The 26,185-nt window shown below is 47.5% G+C and overlaps 5 protein-coding genes across 5 annotated transcripts; 3 read left to right on the forward strand and 2 right to left on the reverse strand.

The window, feature by feature from the left end:
* Positions 1–2,878: 2,878 nt before the first annotated feature.
* On the reverse strand, positions 2,879–5,129 carry GGS22DRAFT_181758 (uncharacterized protein; the record flags this gene model as incomplete). Its single annotated transcript, XM_047963894.1, has 4 exons — positions 2,879–3,016; positions 3,068–3,248; positions 3,379–4,470; positions 4,930–5,129. 4 exons carry the CDS (start codon positions 5,127–5,129, stop codon positions 2,879–2,881), a joined length of 1,611 nt encoding a protein of 536 aa, XP_047815054.1.
* Positions 5,130–14,415: 9,286 nt separating this feature from the next.
* Positions 14,416–16,226, forward strand: GGS22DRAFT_172709 (uncharacterized protein). The gene has a single exon (XM_047962802.1). The coding sequence runs from the start codon at positions 15,060–15,062 to the stop codon at positions 15,747–15,749; it is 690 nt and encodes a 229-aa protein (XP_047815055.1). The 5' UTR covers positions 14,416–15,059; the 3' UTR covers positions 15,750–16,226.
* GGS22DRAFT_172711 (galactose oxidase) lies at positions 16,227–18,929 on the reverse strand. Its single transcript, XM_047962803.1, has one exon. The coding sequence runs from the start codon at positions 18,301–18,303 to the stop codon at positions 16,702–16,704; it is 1,602 nt and encodes a 533-aa protein (XP_047815056.1). The 5' UTR covers positions 18,304–18,929; the 3' UTR covers positions 16,227–16,701.
* A 1,485-nt stretch (positions 18,930–20,414) lies between these two features.
* On the forward strand, positions 20,415–23,383 carry GGS22DRAFT_172714 (FMN-linked oxidoreductase). Its single transcript, XM_047962804.1, has 3 exons — positions 20,415–20,892; positions 20,957–22,846; positions 22,917–23,383. Exons 1-3 carry the CDS (start codon positions 20,657–20,659, stop codon positions 23,002–23,004), a joined length of 2,214 nt encoding a protein of 737 aa, XP_047815057.1. The 5' UTR covers positions 20,415–20,656; the 3' UTR covers positions 23,005–23,383.
* A 258-nt stretch (positions 23,384–23,641) lies between these two features.
* On the forward strand, positions 23,642–25,466 carry GGS22DRAFT_172715 (B-cell receptor-associated 31-like protein). Its single transcript, XM_047962805.1, has 4 exons — positions 23,642–23,976; positions 24,093–24,178; positions 24,254–24,403; positions 24,531–25,466. The coding sequence occupies exons 1-4, from the start codon at positions 23,956–23,958 to the stop codon at positions 24,904–24,906; spliced, it is 633 nt and encodes a 210-aa protein (XP_047815058.1). The 5' UTR covers positions 23,642–23,955; the 3' UTR covers positions 24,907–25,466.
* The last annotated feature ends 719 nt before the right edge of the window (positions 25,467–26,185 follow it).

A 26,185-nucleotide genomic window follows, 5' to 3' on the forward strand; every position in this document is an offset into this window, starting at 1 on the left:
GAGATTAGGCTGTAGTATTGAGCTAAGAGTATTGAAGAGGTGGGGAGATGAGTAGTCGAAGAGAGAAAGAAAGACACGGGGAAGGAAAGGGAGATGATGAAGTTGAGTTGTGAGCTGCGATTAGGCTATGCTACGTCTACATACATATGTTATCGGGGTTGGCTTTGGCTTCTTGCTGCGCTCCTTATAAGTATAGGGTGCCGTTGCGTATTTTTTTAAACTTTTTACCTTATTACTTTGTTATGTAGCTTGCCGGAGTAGTAGTAGTGCAGTAGGTAGTTAGTAGTGTTACGGAAATTATTCAATGCCTTCTTTGGGTGGTCCACTTCGTGGGTTTTTCTTCGTTCGTTCGTTTGATGGCTTGGTTGGTGAGTGGAAAGGGCTATTACATACTAGGCATGTGAAATTGGGATTGCATTAACGTTACATGAGGTAAGTACTTAGGTAGGTAGGTAAGTCTAGATGAGATGGGTCATCGTTACGGAGCTCGGCATGGCCTAGCTTGAGACGGTATGGTAGTATGACTCGGGCCCTACATTAGGTCCAAGAGCCGGCTTCGGTAGGGTTTTGTGGGTTGCGGAACTCCGGAAATTCCTGGTCTGTAGCGTACATGTATGTAAATTAGATACATGGGTCTGGCCTCTTGGATTCTGCATCTTGTTCTACCTCTGTTAACATGGTATTTCCTGGTAGGTGTTATATAGCGCTAGAACGCTAGGTGTTGTCGATTTCATGTGGCCGCGCTGCTTATTACTAAGGCCATATCCGAGAGGCTCTATAGGGCGGGAGCCGCGTCGGCGGATCTAACGGGTTAGGGATTGGCGCGCGGGCTACGCGTCATGGGCTCGTGTTGGGTGTCGTGTGTGTCGTGTGCCTTCTTTCTGCTTTTCGCTTGTGCGAGCTGAGGCGGCTTCAGCTGAGGCGGAGCTGAGGGGGGTTTTCATGCAGGATGTTCGTAATAGTTTTTAGTCCTGAGGCGCAGACGGGAGGGGGGAGGAGCTTTGGATATTGAGGCTAATAGAATGGACGTGTATCAAGCGTTAACGAGGCAAGGAAGAGGAAGATCGTGGTGAATAGATGAAGAGGGTAGACAGGCTTGCAGCAAAGCCTGGCCAACTGTTGAGCCTTGAGACTGGGTGTAAGGATACAAGTGATTGTCGAACTTCATTTCGCTGTAAAGTATAAAACGACCCCTATCCTTACCCGCATATGCAGCCAGATGGTTCGGGATTTCCCATAATGTAACAGAAACACTATTCACCGGCTTCCATCAGGCTTCTAGACTGAAGCACCTTCTTAGGTCGGTAGGTTAGGTATATCCACACCCGAGAACTCCGGTGGGGCATGGGGGTTCGGGATCTGAGAGTGGACTCTTTTTGCTAAGGGCGCGACGGGGCAAATGTCGTTGTTAGTGAGATGTGAAGTTTTGGAGGTCCACCGTGGAGGTTTGGGTTTCCGATGCTAGTGTGAAGGACTCCGGTTTCGAGACGAGGGATTGTGGGCTGGCTGGTCCATAGAATGGGACTAGATTAGCAAGCAGATGGGAGAGCATCTGCCTTGCTTCTAGCTCAAGGTTGTGGAGGTAGAAATTTGGGAAATTGGTTTGTGTTAGTAATATTGGATCCATTTTGCTATAGGGCAGCAAACAAATTCTTCTGGTAAGGAGACGAATATAGCATCTTCTAGTGTGCTATGCAGTAACCTCTACGGGCAGACATTAAGGGCTCAGGTGAAAGACTTCCTACCTACCTACGATGAGCAGGTGGTAAGTAGAGTGGATAATGTATTTGAGCTTGTATGGTAGATATCACGTAAAAAGCATATCATCAAGCTTTCGTAGAAGTTCTCATGATTAATTACACGTAGAAAGGTACGAAGTATGTCTAAGGGGTAAAGCCAGATGCCTATCTAGCCACCCCAAATCTATAGACAAGTCTGGTCTGTCGAGGTCCCATGTCCAAGCCCAAGAAGACGACGAAAGTGTTTGTGAGTTTAGATGAGTGGGTAGACAGACGTTTAAGGAAGGCCTAAATTGCTTTTTTCTTTTTCTCTTGATCTCCTTTTCCATCTCCCCTTTTTATCTGCTCTTCATGACCCTTGCCCATGTCAGACCGTAGAAAAACGCCTATTTATGCTCCCCTATTCGTAGGAGCGGTGCAAAAACGACGTCGAATAAGAAATAAGGAAATAGAGGGGAAATGAATATCTTCATGAGCCGTGAGGCGTAACAATCTCCGAGAACGAGCGTCTCTTTTTTTGTGCGAAAGGAAAAGGGCATAAGAAAAGGAAAATGCATTCGGCTATAGTCGTGCGAATAAGAGGGGCAAGATTGCTATTATCTCTCATCGACCATAACATATAGCTCGACGCTCATCATCATCTCCGTCATTCGTTTCCATCCGCCGTAGATTCCAGTTTTTTCGTGTCCTCGTTTTAGTCGTGCGGGGATTATATACCGTGGCATCGAAACGCAGTTTTAATGCAGGGTGCTGGAAAATGTATCGTCGTAGGGGGGGTCGTTGATGATCGAGTTTTATTTTAAGAACCAAAGGAAATATGCGAAAGACGACGGGGTAGTGTAGAAGTCTATCAAGGGGTATATCTTGGACTGGACGCCTTATGACAAAAACGCCGCCCAAGATGCCGTAAAGGGACAAACTTTTCCGAAACCGAGATGAGCCGTGGCTATGTACAGTGGCCACGGCGAAAAGAAAAAGGGGTATCCAGTCTATAAGAGCACATCTATGCTGTTGAATCAATCCTCGAGAATCATGTGATCGTCGAATGTATACGAGTCGGTGCAGCCAACTCTCGAACCAGGACTATCATCCTCGAGAGAGACCACTGCCTTTTGGACAGACAAGAATTACTCCATGTCCTACAGCTGCATTTCTTCGCCTATCCCGGGCAGTCCGTTCATGCCAGACATATTGAACGGCATCTGATTGTTAGCCAAGTTGGCTCTAATGTTGGCCGCTTGAGCTTGAATCTCACAAGCCGAAGAGTGTTGCTTGTGCTATTGTTTTGTTAGCTTCGCATCATCCGATACAATTGGAATTCGACATACATATTTAAGACCGTTCAAGTTCTTATACCGCTTGTGGCAGTACTCGCACTTGTGCGGCTTCTCCTTCTCCATTCCGGTCTCTCCAGGATAAGGAGCGGATGTCTCGGGATTTACGATGGAGAAAGAGCCGTCCCCATTCTCATGGAGCTGCTGGTTTTGATGGCCATGTTGCTTGTGATACCTGCATAATCAATTTAGCGACAAGTTAAGATAAGGGCCGGGAAATGCAAAATTGGGGGGAGGGGAGAAGAAGAGGGGAAAGAAAGACAAGATATGAAAAAGATTTTTTCCTTAAAAAAATGAAAACTTACTTTAATCCGTTCTGGTTCTTGTAAGCTTTCTCACAACCAATAACGGGACACTTAAACGGCTTATCCTCTTCGGGAGGCATGACCAAAGATCCTGGATTTGCGATCGCACGTTGTAATGCAGCCAAATGGCTCGGATCCGTGATATTTCCAAACTGGCTTGCATCCAAACCGAACTGAGCCATCTGTTGCTGTAATGCTCTCTGGTTCGCCGGCCCACCACCCGGGCTGTAAAGGCGCTTAGCCGGATCGTGGATGAAGAACTCGGAAAGGTTGGTCCCATTGAAGTTGCCCATGTTCGTCAGGTCAAGGTTGCCCAGCTGAGAGAAATCCATTTCCATTCCCTCCTTATTTCCGTTCCCACCCAACTGTTGCTGAATTGCGGCTTGCTGAGTTGTCAGGGTCGGGGTATTAACTGACGAGACAGTAGGGTTATTCTGGAATCCAAAATTCGAGGAGCCAGGCGTCGATGGCTGCGATGTTCGGAGCGCTTGGTGTTGCAAGCCAGGAGTGGTCAGTGACAGCTGAGGTCGCTGCTGTTGCCCAAACATCTGACGAGTTTGCTGGATGGTTCGTTGGCTGTCATCCATCTCCATCATACCAAGAGCATCGTCCATTTCCATATCGCCTACAGCGTCCATCTCGTCGTTCAGCTGCATTCGATTGAGCTGTTGCGAGCGCTTCTGAGAATTCGAATCCAAAGCCGAAGACTGTCGTCCCATCTGCAATCCACTGAAGCCTAGACCTGAGCTAACGTTATTACCCATAGATCGGTTCTGCGGAAATCCCATCTGCACGGGATGCTGGTAACCCTGCGAGTCCTGCCGTCCGACCATGGACATCGATGGTCGATTGGTGACCGAGAGTCGGTGGGGCATCTGCACGCCGGATCCGTTGCGATTTAGCTGGGCATCTCGAAGGCCCGTGTGGACTGTCTCGTAGTGGCGAAGAAGGTCGTGCATGGTATCCAAAGTCAAGTCGCAACATTTAAAGTTGCGCAAATACTCCGCCTCCATCTTCGGTATATAAGAGTTGGAGTGGAATGAAGGCGATTGATGGGCACCGGTGAACGGCGAGGTGCCAGTCATAGCGAGGCTATTCGTTACAAGACATAATGGTTAGCAACCCGTCATCGGAGGATTTCACATGCCGGGTAGGTAAAAGAATGTTTCTTAAAATAAATCCCCAAAAAAGAATATACCCGGGTAAAACGGGAACGGTTGCGTAACGAGTTGCAGCAGCGGCAAGAGCAGCAGCAAACCTCGAATCGGTAACCGGAGGCGGAAGACAAATTGATGGGATGACAGCGCGAGGGACAAGTACTTGGGACTTGGAACCTGAGACTTGGGATTTGGGACATTGGGATTTGGGATTTGAAAACTCGGGATTGGAACCAATATTCGGGACAATACAACAAGAAAAGACGAGACAAGACAAGGCATGACATGACAAGATATGACAAGACATGACAAGACATGACAAGACATGACTTGATATGACATGACATGGCGGTACAAAGGAAAATCATGGGAAAATGATGATGATGCGACTTACTCATCTCTAATGAAACTCCCAACTGACACTCCTCCCCAGCTCATGCCGTTCATTAAACTACCGGCCAAGCTCTCCCGTCTACCGCGATTAGCCTGTTCGCGATTCGGGTTGATCATGGAAATGGGCTTAGGCCCAGCGCTGACGAAGGAGTCCTGGCGACTGCGGCCCACGGCCGAGTCGAGCGCAGGACCGGTGGTCATTTCGAAATCTTGGAGGTCGAGGTCAAGATCGCCGTCGACGTTCAGTTGAAGAAAATCGGCTTCGATGGGGATGGAGATTGGGTTGGGGTGGTGGCCTGGGGGCGGAGAGACAGAATTATCGGAACGAATGCGCGGCCTTGTTTTATTCGCGATATCGATTGGCTTAGATGAGGGGCGGAATGCAGAGTCAGATGCAAAGTGCGATGCAGATGCAGTAAAAGCAGTGGGTGCGCCGATGCAGGTGGTGGTGGTATTAATGGTAGTATTGGTATTAGTGGTATTGGTAGTATTGTTGGTGTTAGGTTTAGTTGTGGATTTGGTGGAGGATTTGGTGGAATTGGTGGATTGGGCGGATTTGTTGCTGGTGGAGGTAAAGTAAGTAGTGGTGGTGGTGGAGGCGGACGCAGCTGCGGTTGCTGTTGCGGTCGCTTTTGCGGTTGCGGTCGCGGTTGCGAAATAATTGTTGCGACCGGGAATATTATTAAAGTGATCGTCCGGGGTCGCGGGCTGTGGTGAAGGAGACGGCGAGGTGAGTGAGTGGGAGGAAGTTGGTGTAGGGGCAGTAGTAGGAGCGGTAGAAGCAGTAGTAGTTGCGACTGCGGCAAGATCAGAGCCAGAGGCACTTCCTGTAAAGCAGGTGCCTGTCAAATAATAATTATTATTTTCGGCGCTGCTGCGGCTGCTAAACGGATGCTCGGTGTCATTAGACTGGGTGGTAGACTGGGCGGAAGACTGGGTGGAGTGCGACTGGGTTAACTGTGTAGACTGGGTAGTCGCTGGAGATGGGGTACGTGTCGTGCCTGCTAGCCATCGACCCAGGGCGCTGCTCTTCATGATTGGCAGTTGGCTATTAGTGGGACTCAACCCTTGGACGGCCTTCCTGGTCCTCGGTCCTTAGCCTGCGCTTGCTCTTTCCTTTAGACACCGGTATTAGGTACTGTGGTCAATGCTTTAGGACGGATCAGATGGGAGACGGGATGCAAGAGGCAAGACGTCTACGTACCTTCCTAACAAACGGATACCCCTAGGGATGTAGTAGCCGCACGTTGTAGTAGGGATTAAAGAGTTCCAGAATTGAGTTAAGTGTTTAACGAGAAACGCCTAGGGACTAAAACGGTAACCTCGAAAATAGAATAAAACCACGAAAATTCAAGAATTCAAGGAGTTCAACTTAAGACCGAGTCGGGTCGGATCAAGTCAAGTCGAGTCGAGTCGAGTCGAGTCGAGCCGAATCTAATCTTTGACTGAATAGTAGTGAATAAAAATGTAAGAAAGGAGGTCGAGTCGAGATCCCAATATTACAAGCTGAACAGAAGGGGGGTTAGGTTAGTAAAAGTAGCGGTCGAAAATGTGAAAGTGACGGAAGTGAATAATAAGGTAGGTACTAGGTAGGTAATAGGGGATTGGGGGGATAAGAATGGCGAGCATTTGAGCGTGAGCGTGAGCGCGAACAGGAACAGATGAACTGGCGAACAGGCGAACAAGAAACCAGATGCATCTGGAGCGCGGATGGACGAATCCGAAGACGCGCCTTTCCGTCTTGCCTTGACTAAGGTACGTACATAAGGTAATAAGTTAATATAACTTAGTTCCAGCACTTACAGGATTATGACCGTGACTGCAGTTAGAAATTAGAATGAGTCCCGAGTCGTCAAAGTCGTATTGCCGTATCGTAGTATTGTAGGAACCCTTTCCAAGCCTGTCGTACCACTTCGCAACTCGACATTCATGTACGCCCGTGTAACACTTATGTGCGTATCGTGTAGGTAGGTTGGGGAGGTAGGGAGGTATGTAAGAGGTGAGTGTATACCTTATGAGGTAGGTAGGTATGGATATATGTGTGTAAGCTTAATTAGAAAACAGGACGTTCTAGTTGTCCCAGTTATCCCAATTCAAAGTTGTCTGGGCAGTTAGGTATCTAGAATCCAGAATCTGGATGCCCTTTTTAGTGTTTGCTGTTCGATCGTTGGTTGAGATTAACGCTAAGATGACGACGTGATGGGGTTGGTTTAGAGAACCGCCCCGGATAGTGATCAAAGCTTCGTAAACCAAACACACAGTATGCCTGTATATCTTGTACGATCCGTGTGCACGATCCGCCGTCCCAAATATCACACAGTTCAGATCTGTGCGAGTTTCCGGTGAGATCCAAATAATAGTTCGGATGAAGTAGTAAATAATAATAAATAGATGTTTGAAACTTCGCGATGTGTAAAGCACAAAGGAATCACGAGACCTCTCCGGGTTGTTGGTAATAATAATAGTCACCTTAGTGGAGGCGAACTAAGTCGGATGGAAACGTAACTCTCGCCTCTGAGACGTAAACGTAAACTCCGCAGCCACCCGCTGCCAAACTTGAGATGAGACTAAATTCTGAGTTTAGACTCGACGTAGGTAGACAACGTTGCCGCGTACATAAGCTTCCTCGGGTTGCACCTAGATCCGTGGGTAATGGCGGAAAACATCAAAGGATTTCCAAGCAGCTTCCAAGCAGCCAAGTTGCAGATGTTGAGGCCTTTGGTCCTTGGTCCTTGTCGTCGCGGATGTTCAGGATGTTCAGGATATTAGATTCGACGATTACTTAGTCAGGTTGTGCAGCAGATGCTACGGCAACAGGTTGCACGGCATCAGATGGATGATGGGATGAAGGATTATAATTACGATGAGCTGTCTTTAATCCCGAGTCGAGATTCGGCGGTGTCCAATGTGTATGTAAGTCGAAAGATGGAGGTGATTTGGATACCAGGTAGATACGGATACGGATAGGCTCTCGCCAGCGCGATCGAAAATAGCAACACTTTGAGATATTTCAGAAGGAAAGCAAGTAAAGTAAACACGGAAGAGCTAATAATATATTGTTACGCATCCATGTGTACGAATATATCCATGGATGTATTATACCTACTTCGATCTACGCAGCTACCTACGCAGCTACGCAAGGATATTTGTATGCATGTTGCATGTACAAGGTCAGAAACGTGGGTAGTGGTTATTTAATACGATCCATCCACTTGATCCATCACAACAATATAATGCGCGGCTAGAGTTGTGGGTAAGTATTATGTAGGTGTTGAAGCTAAACTAACCTATGTTATACCAAGGATATATCAAGTCTATTACAATTTAGGCACACGGGATAGGATGGAGCTAGTTACACACGAATTTGATGTTTGTAATTGTCACCGAACCACTTTACTCGATCTAACGGCAATCTCCTAACCTTAGTTGGGTTATGGATACTAGACTCGCTGCAACGTCGTTTGATCGTCTGAATTGACTTGTAGTCTCGTACAAGCTATTTGCGAGGGCAACGAGGGGAAAAGATGTTGAGAGTGATGTTTAGCACCTCCGGAAACGGCCGTCTAACATCGATAGCAAGTAGGAATCACCAGTTATGTTGATCAGTGACGATAGTTCCCCATATCTACAGTACCTGTGAGAGACTTAGAAGTCCCAGCACAGTGACATTTATCGCCCCCAAGAAACCAAGAAAACCATTAATAAGTTCCGATTATAATAGTGAATCAGAATGATACCGTATGAGCAAGGATTTAAAAGTAACTTAGACCCGAGATAGAAGGTTTGTTTCTAGTCAGACTTATGTTACTCAGGACTCAAAACAAACCACGACGACTGCTAATGTCACGACCGTGAAATAATACCGGTACGGTGAACAGTTCGGGATCGTGTTGATTTATTAAAATTCATATTCAAATCGTCGGAAGAGATGGTGTGGAACTCACATGGCTCCATGGCTTCCAAGGTTACACTCAACGGCAAGTCTGTTACGGAATTAGGGAATCAAAGGAACTAGGGGGGTTATGGGGGGGTTATGGGGGGTTATGGGCGACACGATCACCGATTAAGGAAAGCCGATGCGTATGAAATTAGCAGGGACCCGGCTGAGGATTTAATTGAATGATTGAACAATGTTTAAAATATCCAAACGGTATACGTACCGACAAATTTAAGTTATCTTCTCCACGAGTTCTCTCAAACTATCAAGCATGTGCTTAATTAAGAAAACTTAATAAAAATAATGTTATGTTTACAGTAACAGGATTTCAAGGTTGATCGGGATCTGTTGATCCTAGAATCTGGGGAACGATGCTGCGATGATACTGCTCTTTCCCTGTCTTTTTTTTATTGTTCGCCCTCTGCGCCTGTGCGCGACTTCTGCTTGAACGCTATGTCATGCTCGTGCGTCATAGTCCCTATATACCATAAGTAGACTAGCTGGTATGCATAACATCCATGGGTACGAAGTACATGCTAGCGTACTAGGTATAATTGTTAAAGGCTAAAGAGATCCTAGTTTATTAGTTGTAGTTTAGTTGCTGTTTGTCACACAACCAACTCTTCCTGTTCGTACAACCTCAAAAGACAAATAAGTCGAATAAGCCAAATAAGTCGGTTCTAGACAAGGCTACCTAGCTGCCTAGTACCCGACCAGCCAGCCTCGAGTCTCAGCCATGATCATCATTATCCCGGGACTGATTGGCCATCATGTGAAAACGGTGGTAGGGTAGTAGATTCGCAGACTGACAGACTGGCAGACTGGTAGTAAGCAAAAGCATCTACCTGGCAGCAAAGCATCGCAGCATGCGTATGACTCGAAAGACGGATGGAATTGAATAAGCTCATTCTCACGCACGGATTGCCACACGATGCGGCCATCAGTAGGTAACCTTACTCCTAATTTAAGTGGTTGCATGAGAAGAGATGGGCACTTTATTACTCGTGCGGCACCGCGGCATGCATACATATTCGTACTTGGATAGCCAACGCAATCGGGAATTATCTTTCTTGGTCTACTGTATGTCTCTCTCCCTCCCCTATCCTTATCCCTATCCCTATCCATCTCCCTTTATCAGCTGCAGCTGCATACGGTGCCCAGGAATCCAGGTGCAGACCGTCCTTGACCGTGCTGTCATAAAGAAGCAAGATACGGGAATAGAATCTACCTACATACATATAGGTATGTTCTAGAGTTCCCCCCTTAATAGCCGTCCATCTTTCATGTCCCTGTATGTCTCATTCGCTAGATGTTGCCCTGACTCATACGTACCCGGTCTCCCGGCGAATGATAATCACATGTGGCTTTCTAGGTACGCATATACTGGCATAGTATCGACTGTCCCGACGCCACTTGGTGAATCAGATCCAAGAGCCTCTCGGACGCCACTTACTGCCTTCGTACTGATAATCCCGATACGCGCTGACCTCTCATTTGATGGTTCCATTCTATATCCCCGTAAGCCGAGGGAATCCAGTCCCGTTGGTGCGCGTCTTAGACATATGAACATCCGGCTTACATCCATATTCTCCCGTGCCCCATATCCCATATCTCAGATCCCATATTATCCCAATACCAATCTTATTCGGAATCCGACTGCTTCGTAAGCCTCGGATACCGCATTAGATGCCGGACTCGGTTCGCTGGCTCTTCTCATTGGTTTCACTTAGTTACACGAACCGGGGACACAAATCGTTGCAAACATCCCCTATTTGGCCAGTCAGCCAGTGAATGAATAGAAGTTGTTGAGCGACTAGGCCGTATTATGCTTCTAGTCTATTATATCATGGATGTTCTTTACACAAACTACGATAACCTCGACATACATACATACATAAACACATACATATACACAAACATCGGCCTCGAAGAACTAATTACCTAAACAGGCAGGCAATTCTTGAAACACAAGACATTCAGGGCTGGGTCATGCGGCCGCCCCCCTGTTTTGGCCTCTTGACCTTTTTCTTTCGAGGTTCAGCTCGTGCGTCAATTCCTTGTTTTCGGAAGCCTTACGACGACGCCGAGCTGAAAAAAGAAATGAGTTACCGATTCTTCGGCTTCGGCCATTTTTTTATTTGCTTCATGTGAAGCCTTCAGCAAACCTCACATGACTTTAATCCGCCAATATCTGCCACCGCCTCCACCATCGCCATCGTCATCGTCATCACCATCCCCTATTCCCCCTCCCCCTCCCCAACCACCAACCCCCCCTTAAGAATACATAACGCATAGCGCGTTAGCATATGATGATGATAAGGTGGGATGGTAATCTTTGGCTTACTTGATATTAAATCTCCGCTAGGTACTACTGCGTGGCATAGTTCCATGCTTAATAGTGAACGAATGATACTCGTGATTGATATCTTAGCACCTTCTAGTCGATGCAAGTGCGGAATATTCGACATGCACGAAATCGATGCTGTTTAACCCCATACCCATACCTCGTCGCTGCGTCGTAAGTCTTATGCGCGACATCATTTCGCGTTCGCGGCTTCACTATCTCCTGAACAAGTTTACAAGATGCGAATCTATCAGTCTAGAATCTATGATCTTCGATCTAAACCAAGGCTTTCCAAGGCAGTAAGGTCTTTGCGTACCTAGGTAAACTAGCAATTATCCTACCCCGCGACCAATGGAACATGGTTCCGCTATTATGACGAAATTGAAGGCTTGAACGGATGTGTCCACGATGCCAATCGATGATCTCGCTACCAATCATCGATATTTTTCCATTTACATGAGAGGCTCGTGAACTTTTCGATCTACTATGCGCATTCACCTGATTTTGATGTCACACCCGCGGGAACAACTACCTAGCAACTGATCGGATATCTTCTACGCGACTACGCAATCCAATTGCTAGAATGCGGTTGGTCGCTTATAGACAATCCCGATTACCCCTATGCATATCTCACGACAATTCTATACCGATTGGATATGAGGGTGATGTGTAATATTTCTATACTCCTTTAAATAACAATCTGACCTCAGCATCAACCAGCATCCCCAGACAGAGTCGCAATTTACCAAGTGAGGTCACCATTTCTACTACGTACGAACGGGAAAACATGACACTTCAGCAAGGACGTTCACCGCTTTTTTAGCACCAGCCGCCTATGAGAGATCGAACTGCCGCACGGGATGCTACCAATCAGAGATGTTGTCTAATATCGTCTAATGCCTCTTACTTCGCTGATCCTCTCCCCTGGGTGCGGCACGCCGATGAGCGATGGATGGCGCTTGAGGCAACACGCTGCACGCTAGAAGCACTAGAAACGAACTTCAACCCACAGCGCCCACCGCGCCCACTATGCCTATACCTACATACCATGCCCACCACGATCGTCACAAGGCGCTTGCCTTCTAATGATATGCGCTAGCGTTCTTGGACCCTGAATTAGAGATGCCCACGAAGAGAAATCTTGTTTCCACTTTTCGTATCCCATCCCTTGGACCCTGCAGGGGGGCTACTAGTAACCAGATGCTAAATATCCCCTGGTCCGGTGTCAGCTCCGGCAAAGCTTCAACCATATCGCCCACTTCGCGAACTTCACGAGCAGAACAAGCAATCCACATGCAATCTCGATTTCTTCAATAGAATCCGTCCTTTAGACCTTTCCACTTTTCCCACCTTTCCCAACTAACCAATCCTCGTCGCCAGACGGCCAAGCAGCTCACTTACACTAAACAGATCGTCCCGCAGAACTACGCTGGACTATGCTACTTTATAGAGACCGGTTGGGTTAGAATGTTGCTGTTGAGGAATGCTAATGCCGGAGATGCCATCTCTAGTTGCTATATCTAGCCAGCACATAGGCGACGGCTTCGCGACTAGTAGCAACTTATTACATAATTACACAAGTAGCCGTTGAAGTGCCGATTGAGAGCACTGCCATGTTTAAACGACAGGCCTTCATCTCCGAGCCGCGTTAAAAGACAGCACTAAGAACCCACACCATGTGCACCTTCGATGGATACACATTCGGAGTTTGGTCCGACGACTACCACGGCGACGGGTTCGATTGGGAAATTGTGATCGATCATCCTGAAGCAGCCCCATCTCGGCCGCGACCTTGGATCGCTCTGTGATCCGTTCGGATCATGTCTTCCTTTCTCAGCTCCTTAACGCAGACTGCTATTGCATGTACATTCCCGAAAGAGAACCGGCGTGACTTGATTCCCTGGTCTTAATAGATCTCGAAGTTCTTAATATCCTATGAATATGAACTTTGAATTGCCTATCGTGCCTAAGGCTACGTGTTCGTGACTCCCTTTAGTCGGTAATGATTAAGGTAAGTAATTGGGTATATCGGTTTGTTGGCTTCTTGATGAGGCGCATAATCGCCTCGAAGCGGACAGGGTATGAATGGCGATAGCTATGACGGTTAAGAGATATGTGTACCCTAGTATGCATGATTTCACAAATCCCATCACACAACTCACCTTCCTACAGAAGAATGCTTCCAGAATAGTTGGCTTGGCTTCACCACGGTCGTGTCAGCTTTAACCGAGCCCTACATAGCAACCCATGAAACGTTCCCTGCGTCCTCCGGCATCTCATGCGTTCTTCCCGAACAGCCCTGGCTGAGCCAAGACATCACGAACGCATTGGAAACGGAGCTGACAAGAGACCGACTGCCAAGAAGAGGATCGTGGCACGTGATGGGATACGACCCTGTGATGGTTGGGAAAGTGATCACTGGATCGTAAGCTCCGATATTTGAGCCGGTGGTCCGCCTAGCCACGGCGTTTATTTTGTAATTTCAAAGTCGTCCGTTCGTTGAAGCTTGAGCAAGTTTGAGAATGAACATCGTCGGGCTTCTTTATGGTTGATATAATATAAAAGCCAAACGTATGATCGAAAGGTCATGATCATCCATGGACCATCATCCATCGTCATGGGAATTTTATTCAACCCAAGTCGATGCAAATCTCTAGGAATTCAAATGGCGACACCGAGTCAATTGCCTGAACGACACGCCGTACCGCCGACCGTTGTCCAAAAGTCGACCGTGACCGAGTCAAGGCATAGGGCTTATTAAGGCATATACATACAGATGCAGATGGTAAGTGGGCGATAGCCTGTAGGGCATCAAGTGCATAATGTGGCTTCTGTAGTGATTGGGAAAGCAAAAAGTGGCGGGACGGAAGACGCCGTGTTTTCTCGTTACCCATTACGAATAGCTGGAAAGCTAAAATCCCCCAAACCCCGAACTTCCTTGTGTAACCGCAAGCAGACGGCGAGTAGCGGCGCTTAGCATTTCCTCTATGAAGTTTAGGTGTGGCTTAGTTGGCCGTTACTGCCCCGCCACTTGCCCGAGAGAATGATTGAGAGCATTTTAGCCTTGTAGAACCCGACAAATACCTGCGAAAGCCACAAGCTCACCAGCCACGATCCGGGAATAGCTCGGGGTCTCCCCTTGCGAGGAACCATAATTGCATCGTACCAGACCCTCGCTAAACGTGCCACCTTGAACGGGGTGGATTACATCATGTAATTTTTTCCCGACTTTCTCCATGCGCCGTCTGGAAAAACATCGTCAATTTGACGTTGTGTTACTAAGAACCACCACTTGCCCTTGAAATCCCGACCGGGGAAAGAATTCACTTTTTTACATCGCTTCTCCTAGAAATCCAATCGCCGTTTTCCTATTCCTAAGGACGCTTTAGAATAATAAATATCCTGCGTGGCGACCTCGTCATACCTGAACAATTGCAATTTGCGACATCAGATAATATCAGACATCAGACATAAGACACCAAGCCAAGAACAGCTTAACCAATTACCTCCTCCCATTAGATATCCGACATACCTCGAATATTACATTAATATTACTCACTTTCCATACGACCACGTGCCTACCTAAAGATACACAAAACACATACGACATCAATCTTACAAAGGCAAAATCCCTCACAGCTACAAAGATCATCCATCTTATCGTCGCACCGAGCAAACCAAGAATCATCCCAACCCGGTCAAGAAACTGATTTAACACCCCGCCAAACAACCAACCCAAACCAAGCTAGCCACCAATTCCACTCACCTCAAACCTCCACCTCCACCTACAACCACATCACCCATCCCTAACAACCAAGCCGGGTCCCAACCCCACTACAACCCCGCAACCATGAAAGTAATCTCGAAAGAAGAAGAAGCCGCACACTACGGGCAAGTCCTACGCGGCGGCGCCATCGGCGGCACCCTCGGGATCGGCCTCGGGATCGGCGGCGTGATCTTCGCCTCAAAGCGATACCCAACCTTCAGCTCCTTAACCGTCCCCTTCCGCGCCTTCCTCGTCACCTCCACAGGGACCTTCGGCGCCATCGTCAACGCAGAGCGGTGGTCGAACGCCTTCCACCGGAACAACAACCCGATGAACTTCTACGTAGACGAAGCGCAGCGCACCGCAGAGCTGATCCGACAGAACGAGACGAGCTGGCAGCGGTTCACGACGTGGGGCCGCGAGAACCGGTACTCGATTGTCTTCGTGTCGTGGGTTGCGGCGATGGGGATCGCGCTGGGGATCGTGGGGCGGAATAAGTACATCACGACGTCGCAGAAACTGGTGCAAGCCCGAGTATACGCGCAGGGCCTGACGCTCGCGGTGTTGATTGCGAGCGCGGTGTTCGAGACTGCGGACGCGAAGAGTGGCACGGGCAGGTGGGAGATTATTAAGGTCATTGACCCGGATGATCCCGAGCAGAAGCATTTGATCGAGAAGAAGGTCCATAAGGAGGAGTATGAGGGCCAGGATCTGTGGAAGGATATGGTGGCTGCTGAGGAGAAGAGGATTGCGGCGCAGAAGGCGAAGAAATAGATGGGTGTGGGCTTGGGTTCATCTCGCTGTTGCAGGGAAGAGAGATGGGAACATGGCGAGAGGAGCAGGTGAGGCTAGGCTGCTAGGCCAGCCTCACGCCGCTTTCGTGATAATGGGAGGAAAAAGGGGTTTGGACACTTACGTCCTGGATTCACTTTCACATATTCAATCACCTGCATATTTCCCTTAGATCAGATCATTGTACCGGAGTTTGGGACTGCTTCACGCAGTTGGGGTTTTCGTTGAATTTAAAAAATCGGTTCTCTTCCTCTCTTCTCTTCATCGGTTCACTTCGCTTCGTGTACAAAATCACCTTTACTTCCTTTACCTTGGATAGAGAACATCCAAGTCGTCGAGGTTCTGGTTACGATTCCTACATCTTCCTTGACCAGAGCTACGAAAACTTAGGGGAGGAAACGGAAGATTGGCTTGAGAACCTAGGATATTGCGGATTATATAAACGGTGGTGGGTAGAGGCGGCGGCAAAAAGTGTCATGATAGACGAATGCATCGTGCTTCAATATATATTACAACGCATACCTAGATCGACCAAACAAACATTAGGTGCTAAGCCACTAGACAGACTCCTGTAATCGTCATCTCGTGACCCGTCGTCCATCCAACCCATCCTTCGAGATATAAAAAACCTCCAAGATCCCCTCCCGGTCCAAGAAACCCCTTTTATATCCGTTTCCCCTCCCTTCGGGAGAAGCCCTGAAAGACCAACGGTTTCGCTAAAAAGAGCAAAAAAAGATTATCCTCTAGTCCTCGTTCTAATGTATGCGATGATATCTCTGTAGTGATGAGATGGTAGGTAGATAGGTAGTTTAGCTATCTCCATGTTGGTTCCAAGGTATGTTAGCATCCAGATTCTCGCCGACGCTCCAAATATGATTGTTAAATGCCAAGATATATATGTATGTAGATGATCAAAAAGACCTAGGTAAATAGCTTAGACCTCGATAGAAAAATGGCTGATCTGCGAGTAGTACGCATGAACAGCCAACTCAAGAATCCAGACATCGCTAAAAACCTCGCTACCGTCGAAGCCACCTATGACGACAAGCCTGCTGTCATAAAGTATGGTGCCATGGTATCCGCGTCCGCTGGGAGGCAGGCCATACACCCTCCTCTTGTCCCAAGTCATAGTCACCAGGTTAAGCAGCAGTACGTCGTTGGAGTACTCGTTGCCGTCGTGGCCACCGATCACGAAGAGGTACGATCCGACGATCGTCGATGTGTGCGACAGCCGTCGGAAAGTGACGGGGATATGCACCGCTCTCCACGCGTGCGTCTCCACGTCATATACCCATACGTCATTAAAGCACTCCCCGCCGTCTGAGCCACCGTAGATGATCAGCTTGCTGCCCACCATGTTGGCCGTGTGGTAACCCCGCGCTTTCGGCCGACTGGTGTCCTTGACCGGGGTACTGCCATTCGCGCTGCTGGTCGAGTTCGTCGAGGGTCCCGATACCATTTTCCAGCTCATCTTTTGAGGATCCGTCACGTCTAACCTCCAGATATCATTCAGGGCACGTACTCCGTCGCCGCCACCAAACATATAGATGCCATTTTTATAGAGGCATGCTGTATGCGCTCGCCGCGCGCTTGGTGTCCGGTCTCCTACGATTCGTGGTCGATGCCACCGAAAGTTGACGGTATCTAATACGTATACATCGTTGTAATAGGCAGGGCCATCGCCGCCACCAAATACAACCAATTTCTTACCGACAGCTGTACACGTCATAGCGCGAAGCGGGACGGGCACATCGCCAGCTACGTGTGGACTGCTCCAGTGAAACGAGTCCATGTCCAATACGTATAGCTCGTTAAAACACGCGCGCGAGTCGCAGCCCCCGAACACGTATACGTTGCTTCCTACCAGAGTCGTCGTGTGCGCACGGAGGGGTGTGTGGGGAGCTCCGGACACAGGTGCCCGGGACCAATACATACCCGAGGAGGGCGCAGCGGGCACGTCGGACGCCGTTTTCGGGTCTTGTAGAGGTGGGAAGGGTACGTGGGGTCCTCGTGGACGTGGAGGTGCGGACGACTTGCGGGAGGCCCCCGAGGTTCCCGAGGTCGCACTCATCGTCGTGGCCCGACCCGCGATGGCCGACGTCGAACGCATAGCCGTTGGCCGCCGTGCGTCGGTATCTAGGCTGGTAGACGATCCGGCCTGCGGATCGGTCGGCACTGGGCTGGTATAGTCCCCATGGCGCCGGAGAGTAAGGGTAGGGATAGGAGTCGGCGCCGGTGCCGGTGCCGCTGTCTGGGGTGGAGGAGAGGTATATGCGGCAGTTTTCGAGGTGACGGATTGAGAGCGCGTCCGTATAGATTGTCCTGAAGCCTTGCGTCTATTCGAGGAACCGCCTTGGCTCTTGGACGCGAGGTGGCCCGGGGTATGACTTCGCGTAGTCGGAGGAGGGACTCGGTCTAAGGACTCGGTGCGGTCGCTTATACTAACAGCATCGGAGGTAGAGGGCGCGATCTTCTGAGATCGGACGGTCCTAGATTTGTTGCTGTTTGCCGTGGGCGATCGTGGGTTTTCGGCCATTGTTTCGTTCAGGGAAGAGGCCTGAGCTCGAAGCACATGGCCTACCTAACGTTCCGTGCCCAAAGTTGGTAGTTTGCTACTTAGTCGCCTCTCAATTCTTAATTTCGTTATGGCCTGCCAAACTATGAACGAACGTCAGGTTAATTGCCAAAATTAACCATCTAACCAGTCTCTCGGTAATTAATAGAGGTGTCGCGCAAGGGCATGGGGAAACCTGTACGTTCGAAAGTTTAGGGCATAGGGGTAAGAGATTAAGGTGTAAACAATCTAAGCAATCTAGACTGATATAGGTTAGGTAAGTAGGTTAGGTGAGTTAGGTTGTTAGAAATGATGTTTAGATCTGACGATGTTTGCAGGTAGCTTAAAGGGAATACGAAGGGCTAGAAGTGCTAACAAAAGGGTTAACAACAATATTGTTAGGTATGGGGTACGGATGGTAGGGAATATAGGATGATGACGGTAGGGTAAAGATTAATAGTTCGTTCTAATACAAAAAGGTTCAAGGTCAAAGTGTTGACAGGCCACGCGGGCAATCCCTCGCTTCAACAGGCCCCTGCATGAAATTGGGCACTTTTCTAGAAAGAGAGGTTAGAGGTTGGTAGACGTTGTAAATTGTCGGTTGTAGCAGGGAGGGAAAAGTGATTGTCAACCTTTCGGAAACTTTTTAGAACAAATTATCGTCTTCAACCAATCCCGCACCTTCCCCGCCTTAGCTTGGGTTACGCTGACTTTACAATAACGGTCTATAGCGGCCACCGGCCCGGTCTATAATTGCTTGTTACCTAAGCATTAAGATTACGTTGACAGCCAGTAGCTGCCAGTAATAGCGTGCCACCGCCTTGGGAAGTCAGGGAAAGACATTAGAAGTTGCATTTTATAGTTTATACTTGCATGGTAAAGAATATTAATTGATGATCATACCTAGAGGTAGGCAGGCACAAATTGATCATCACTAGGCGGTGACTTCTATCAATGGGTATTGATCTCGGGTACTTCCGTACCTTATGTGCTGTAACTGAACTCAGTTGAAAGCCTGTTTATGTACCTAGGGTCCTAGACCTAGTCCTACTAGTACTAGGTATGGTAGCATTGGGTACTCTTACAGTTTCTTTCACGAATAGAGTGTTTAGGAATGGATAAAATAGAGATAGGCGGTCTTGGGATTTTATCGATGCAAAGGCAATCCTTCCGAGCTCATGATCGTGACGAAACTTAACTAGACCTGGCTCTGGGTTTTCTGCCGGCAATTTAAATGCAACACAACTCGAACAGTTAAAAAGTTGATACTCAACCTCTTTTCCGTGCCGCATGACTGCATACGTCAAACTAACAGCACTAGACAAGCCTTCAAGTTGGTCAGCATAGCACATCTTATTCATGTCATCTGACTTACTAGGTAAATATCGATCTCGTCGAGATTGAGATTATATATTATAGATCATATTTCATATCGATTTGTCTATGTAGATAGGTCTAATCGTTGTTGGGCCCTTCAATGCATGGATACATTATGTAAAGCAAGAAGCAGACTCGCAGACTTGTAAATCTGTCGACCTTGCCCCCATCCCAATATCCATTTGCTTTTTCTCACAGCCATTGCAAAAATTGCAGAAGGGATCTTCACTTCTGCAGACTATCCGAGACCAATAGGAATACCTTCCGAAGTTAATAATATTACCTAATGCAAAAGCAATCCCATTGGATGTCTATATCACAAGTGACACCATTCCTTTGGCTGATTCGAAGGTCCCTTACATATTATTCAACTCCGTCCCCCATGACGAGCATGAGAGTTATCCATACGTCGTTAAGCTGTTCGGAACTTCCGAGAATCACATACAGCAAATCAAGTACGACAACCCCGTAAAGCATAAGAGAAGGAACAGAAGTGCGTCCTAATTGAGTCTACAAAGGCCTTGTGCATGCAGAACTGAAGACGAAATGATTCCTTCGTGTCGGGAGGGCGTAGTACCTAAGCGAAACCGAGAACACCAATTTAGAGGTAATCGTGTCTAAAGACCCAAGTTATGAAACATCCGCTCAAGACGAAGAATTATACAAAATCCATAAGTCTATTGGCAGTCTAGTTCCGATATTTATGGTTTTCTAAAGATGGATGAGAACATTGAGAAGTTCTAAGTTTGATAGGGCGTCTGATAGGTACAAGATAGCTTTATGGCGGGGCAGTTGCTAATTTAAGCGCGGGGCTCTACGCAATAAGGTACGTACCTGCCTATCAACGCTCTTTCTAGATGCGCTAGACGGAGTACAAATTGCAGCTTGGCTGTATGAAAAGAAAAATTCACCAAGCAAAAACCCAGAAATTTTATATATTTGGAATTGATTGCCCAAAATGGCGGATGGTAATATCTCTGAGGATATTAAAGCAACAGAAGCTCTACATTCTGTAGAAAAGTCGCTCAAACATACATCCACTACCGAACCACATGTTGAAAACTCATCAGACATCGTCATGGCTGACGGACCCGCGTCTAAGAGACAAAAGCTCGACCACCAAGAGGCGAAACAGGAAACCCGACAATCACAACTAAAAGACAGGGTTCGAGGTGTTGCGCCTGTGAAAGCTGAGTGAGATTAACCCTCACTTTAAATAATTTCCCTCCTTTCAGTCTATAACTAACCATTCTATTAGATATCTAGTTTCATCCGATGAACCAGTCAAGATCGTGGATTATGATGCGGCAGAAGCCGGGACAACTATAGATGACAGAGACGGCGGCAAGACAGATGACCGAGATGGTGGCGGTAAAAGAGGCAAGAATCGAAAGAAGCAAGGTGGTCAAAATCAGAATCGCAACTACGGCCATTTTGAAGATGCTATACGCCTATGCAACAGTGTCACCTACAGCAACGAGTTCTCGCCCAAGACATGTAAATTCGGCGAGAGGTGTAATATGTGTCATGACCTACGCAAGTATCTCAAAGAGGGCCGACGTGAAGACATAGACACCCTAGACGGCAAGTGTCCCGTTTTTGAGAAATACGGTAGATGTACTGCCGGTTGGAAGTGCCGATTTGTAAAGAGCCACTCGGAAGAAATCGAACGAGAGGATGGTCGAAAAGAGCTTATTCTTCAGAACTCTGATGCTATGGACACCAACGAGGACCCTGATCAGAGGCCAGGTGTTGTAAATGTCGTGTCGACCGATACCAAGTGGGATCTGGCCAGAAGAAAGGTCAATTTTGACAAGTCTGAACCGTATATCAAGTGGTTGGAAAAGGACACGGATATCACAAGAAAATTCCACCACGCCAAGGATCAAGGAAGTGAGGAAGCAAACGCTATTAACAGAGAAGAAATCAGAGCTCAGTTTATTGATCCGCCGCTCAAGCCGTCGGAGAAGAGGAAGATCTACTTCGGAAGGGAGACGCCAGTCCTAGCACCCCTAACTACACAAGGAAATCTACCATTTCGACGACTATGTGTGGAACTTGGAGCTCAAGTCACCTATTCGGAGATGGCTATGGGTATGCCACTTGTCCAGGGACAAAAAGGGGAATGGGCACTTATGAAGGCCCATGAATCGGAGATTACTCCCCCACGGTTCACGACTGGCAGAGATACGGTGGTAAAGGGTTACGACAATGCGAAGGATCTCAAGTTCGGTGCTCAGATCTCGGGTAACCAGCCGTGGGTGGTGATGAAAACGACTGAAGCTTTAACTCGATTCCTCCCGCATCTCCGAGTGGTTGACCTGAATTGCGGATGTCCCATCGATCTAGTCTACAAGGCGGGTGCTGGTTCTGGTCTTCTTGATACACCTAGTAAGCTAGAGAAAATGGTTCGAGGCATGAACGTTGTCTCTGGAGAAGTACCTATCACAGCCAAGCTACGAACTGGTGTCCGAGATGACAAGGCAACAGCAGACAAGCTTATTGAGAGGCTTGCTTTTGGTGGATCGGACACACGTAGTAGATTAGGAGCCCCTGGGTGTGCAGCAATCACATTGCACGGGCGAAGCAGACAGCAGCGATACACCAAGAGCGCTAACTGGTCCTACATTGCTGAATGCTCGGCCTTAATCAAGTCGTATAAGGACAAGAAGGACGAGCTGACGGATACTGCTAACGAAGCTGACCAGAGCACCCAGGCGAATACCTCCGACGAAAAGATCTACTTCCTCGGAAACGGTGATTGCTATTCCCACGTGGATTACTTCGACCATGTCGACAACGCCGGTGTTGATACTGTCATGATCGCGCGAGGCGCTATGGTCAAGCCGTGGCTCTTCGAAGAGATCGAGAAGGGGCAATATCTAGATAAGTCGGCATCTGAACGACTAGGCTATATCGAAAAGTTCGTACGTTACGGATTGGAAGCTTGGGGATCGGACGAGATGGGGTTGGGTTTCACGAGACGATTCTTATTGGAGTGGTTAAGCTTTACTCACCGTTACGTTCCGATTGGCATCCTGGAACATCTACCTCCTAGCCTCAACGATCGACCACCGAGATATCAAGGACGGAACGATCTCGAGACTCTTCTTGCCAGTGATCATTACAAAGACTGGCTTAAAATTAGGTATGCCCTTATTTATTCCTATTTTCCTATTTTCTTTTTCATCCTCGCCATTAGCTGACACGTGAGATAGCGAGATGTTCCTTGGCCCTGCTCATCCAAGTTTCAAATTCCAACCGAAGCATAAATCCAACAGTTACGAGATTGAGGCTGAGGGATAAGTGGCCATCTATATCTAGGGCCGATGTACTTTTGTCATCCGATAGGTCCGTGATGGTTGGCTCCGAGGACAGATGTCTGCTCTGTAGCTTTGCTGGTAGATAAACACAACTCGTGGCAACACAAATAAACCGAATGCGAATGACTCATCGATGCTAGTTTGGTGAATGAAACATATTATAGTCCACGCAATCCTAATGACCTGATATTGCAACAGGACAGATTGCAGGATCCTATTAAGCCAGACTATCAGGCGGAGTGTGTTTGAAGGCCAAGCTCCGAATCTTCAAGGTTGTTGGACGAAAAGGCTATGGTTGTTACGCGGTTACAATCGTGATGATATCCAAAATGTTAGGTATTTCTATTGAATGAAATATAGAACTTAGTGCTATGCAAGTAACAAATGTGATGTTTATTTCGTGATATGTGTTCCAATTATTTTGAGGTACAGGGTTGTGATTGAAGTTGATTACATAATAGGGGCTAGCTTAATTGGTTGTGTCACTACGACGTCATTTCCTTCCCTGTACGGAGCTGACGTAGTTGACTTTAGAGCAGCCTGAGAAGCTAAGCTGGGTGTTACCTAAATCAGCCCCACTAACCAACCACAGCTGCGTTGCTGCGGTCAGCTCCGGGAAACTACTACCTGCAAGCTCGTGAGACAAGGCCACATTTTCGATCCTCCAACAACTTTGACTTTTCTTAAGAATTACATTAAAAAACCAGGATTCCTTTGTCTTCATATCAAGATCATAAAGCCATTTGGTTCCTGTATCGTCCTTTCATACGTTAGGCAAAACTTCACCTTGCATATCTGAAGTCCAATTCACCTTTGACAACACATTTGGGCACTGCTGCACCACATCGGCATCATCGTCGTCTTCTTTCCCGACACTCCCACGACCTACGAAACATTTCCCGAGAATTAGAACCACCACTGGTGTTTTCTCAAGATGACGCTCTATTACACACTTGTATGTCTAAATTTCTTGCAGAACCATCATCCCAAGAAATCCATCTTCCAAACACCACTACAGCCAAGATGGGGTTCTTACTGTCCCTGACAGCTCTGCTAATACTGGATAACCAGGTCTTCATACTCCTGGTGGCGGAGATGTCACTCTTTATGTTCCTCGTTGTCCCAATGCCTTTTGCCATCCGGCGAAAGATGTTCACGTACGTTAACCCAGCCAAGTAACAATACTATTGGCAACACAAAGATGGGAACTGACAGATTATTGAATATTATAGCTTCCTCTCAGAGAACCCTGTTGTTGCCAAGTTACAATACTGGCTCAAAATCACCTTCGTATTCATCTTGATTCTATTCCTGGATAGTGTCAACCGCGTCTACCGTGTTCAACTTGAGCTAGCCGCCGCTACCGAGAAACAGGGCACAGCGTAAGTCTCTCAAGCCTCAAGATTCCCCGCAATTACTCCCCTCTCCTTCCCTTTAAACATACCTACCAATGTTAGCCGAAAACAAGCCACATTTGTCACACCATACTAACGGACACCCCCACAACAGAGCGGTGATGGGTCACGAACGTCTCGAAGTCCAAGCACGCAAGTTCTACAGCCAGCGCAACATGTACCTATGCGGCTTCACCCTGTTCCTATCTCTTATCCTGAACCGCACGTACATTATGATCCTGGAAGTTCTCCGCCTGGAAGAGAAGGTTAAGCAGTACGAGGGCACCGACCGCAAGACTAAGGAATCTGAGAAATTGGCCGAGGCCGGAAAGCCCGGCGAGATCGCCCGCCTCCGTACCGAACTTGAGAAGAAGGACCGTGATATCGAGACTCTGCGTAAGCAGGCTGAGGGTTTATCCCGCGAGTACAACAATCTGTGTGAGAAGTATGGCGAGACTCAGCCTCCCGCTGGCACTCGCAAGGATAAATAGATAACGTAACCCCGTACCACACAAGAGACCGATACCATAGCAACGCAGTACGTTTATGGCTGGACGGAGAGTGGTGAAAATTACGAAGGATAGGATTGTCTAGGTGGCATGCTATCCCGCTTTTTTTTCGGAGGCTGCGAATGTCACAATCGATAGAGATGGCGTAACGGGGAAAATGGCGAAGGGAAAATGGATGGACCAACTGAAACATTGCACTATATGAGAAGAAGAGCTTGAGTATGGACGAGTTGGCCTATCTTCCTTCCCATCTTACGGTATTGGTGGGTATAGATTCTCCTGTTCGCATGTATGGATAGGAGAGGCTTTGATGGATCAATACAGAATTTCTGCTTTTCCCCATTTGACTAACCTGCGATTATATTTGTTCGTGATTGGGTGGTGTCTGAGGTATGTAACCGACTAGGCCATCCCAGCATGGTCGTTGATCTAACATTGCCGGTGGAAGACCGTTACTGTGATGGGTTATTTATACTTCACTCTGCAGACTGTATGGACGAGTTGCTAATAGACTAGAGGAATGGTCACCTGTGAGATTGGATACGATGTCTTGATAAAATCCAAAGATTCTTGCAATTCCTTATCTTGCTAGGCGTAAGCCTTATAAACTCTTTAAGCCACCGCGTTTTACATAAGTATATCATAATATCCGTAACCGTATTCCATCAACATATCACAAATATACCTGCTCAGGTATATGTATATATCAACTCAGCTTCCCCACGTATCTACCTAGTATGTAGGTAGATACCCAGAGTACCTAGGTAGCCAACCCATCTCATCTCATCTACACCAGCCAACCCAACCCCCATATCTTCTTCTACCATATCCACCTCCCTCCATCTTATCTTTTCTTTTCTTCCATTCATACCCTCCAAGCGCCGCTGATCATCGTATCATCTCCGAGATAGAGGGAATAAATAAGAGAAAAAAGGGGGGTATCTTATAAAAAGCGTAGTAGCGTAAAGCGAGGGCTTCGAATAAAGCGAGGAAAAAACAAAACATTGTGACGTGATACCGATGACCCAATGGATATTAAAAATAAATACTAGAACCGCCCCGGATAAATGGATAATCAAGATAACCCAATACAAAACATCGTAACCCCAGACTCTGGGCTTGGTTATCGTCCAAGTCGTGTTTTGTTTTGTCTGATGTTATATTCTTTCTGTTGGGTGGGTAGGAGTTCGTCATCGATCGTGAATATGAGATAATATTTTCCCTGAGTCCGGATTCCCATGCGTGTGCGTATACCTCATCA

This window comes from Annulohypoxylon maeteangense (genome assembly GCF_022496945.1).
Source record: "Annulohypoxylon maeteangense strain CBS 123835 unplaced genomic scaffold GGS22scaffold_20, whole genome shotgun sequence".
Classification (NCBI taxonomy): Eukaryota; Fungi; Ascomycota; class Sordariomycetes; order Xylariales; family Hypoxylaceae; genus Annulohypoxylon; species Annulohypoxylon maeteangense.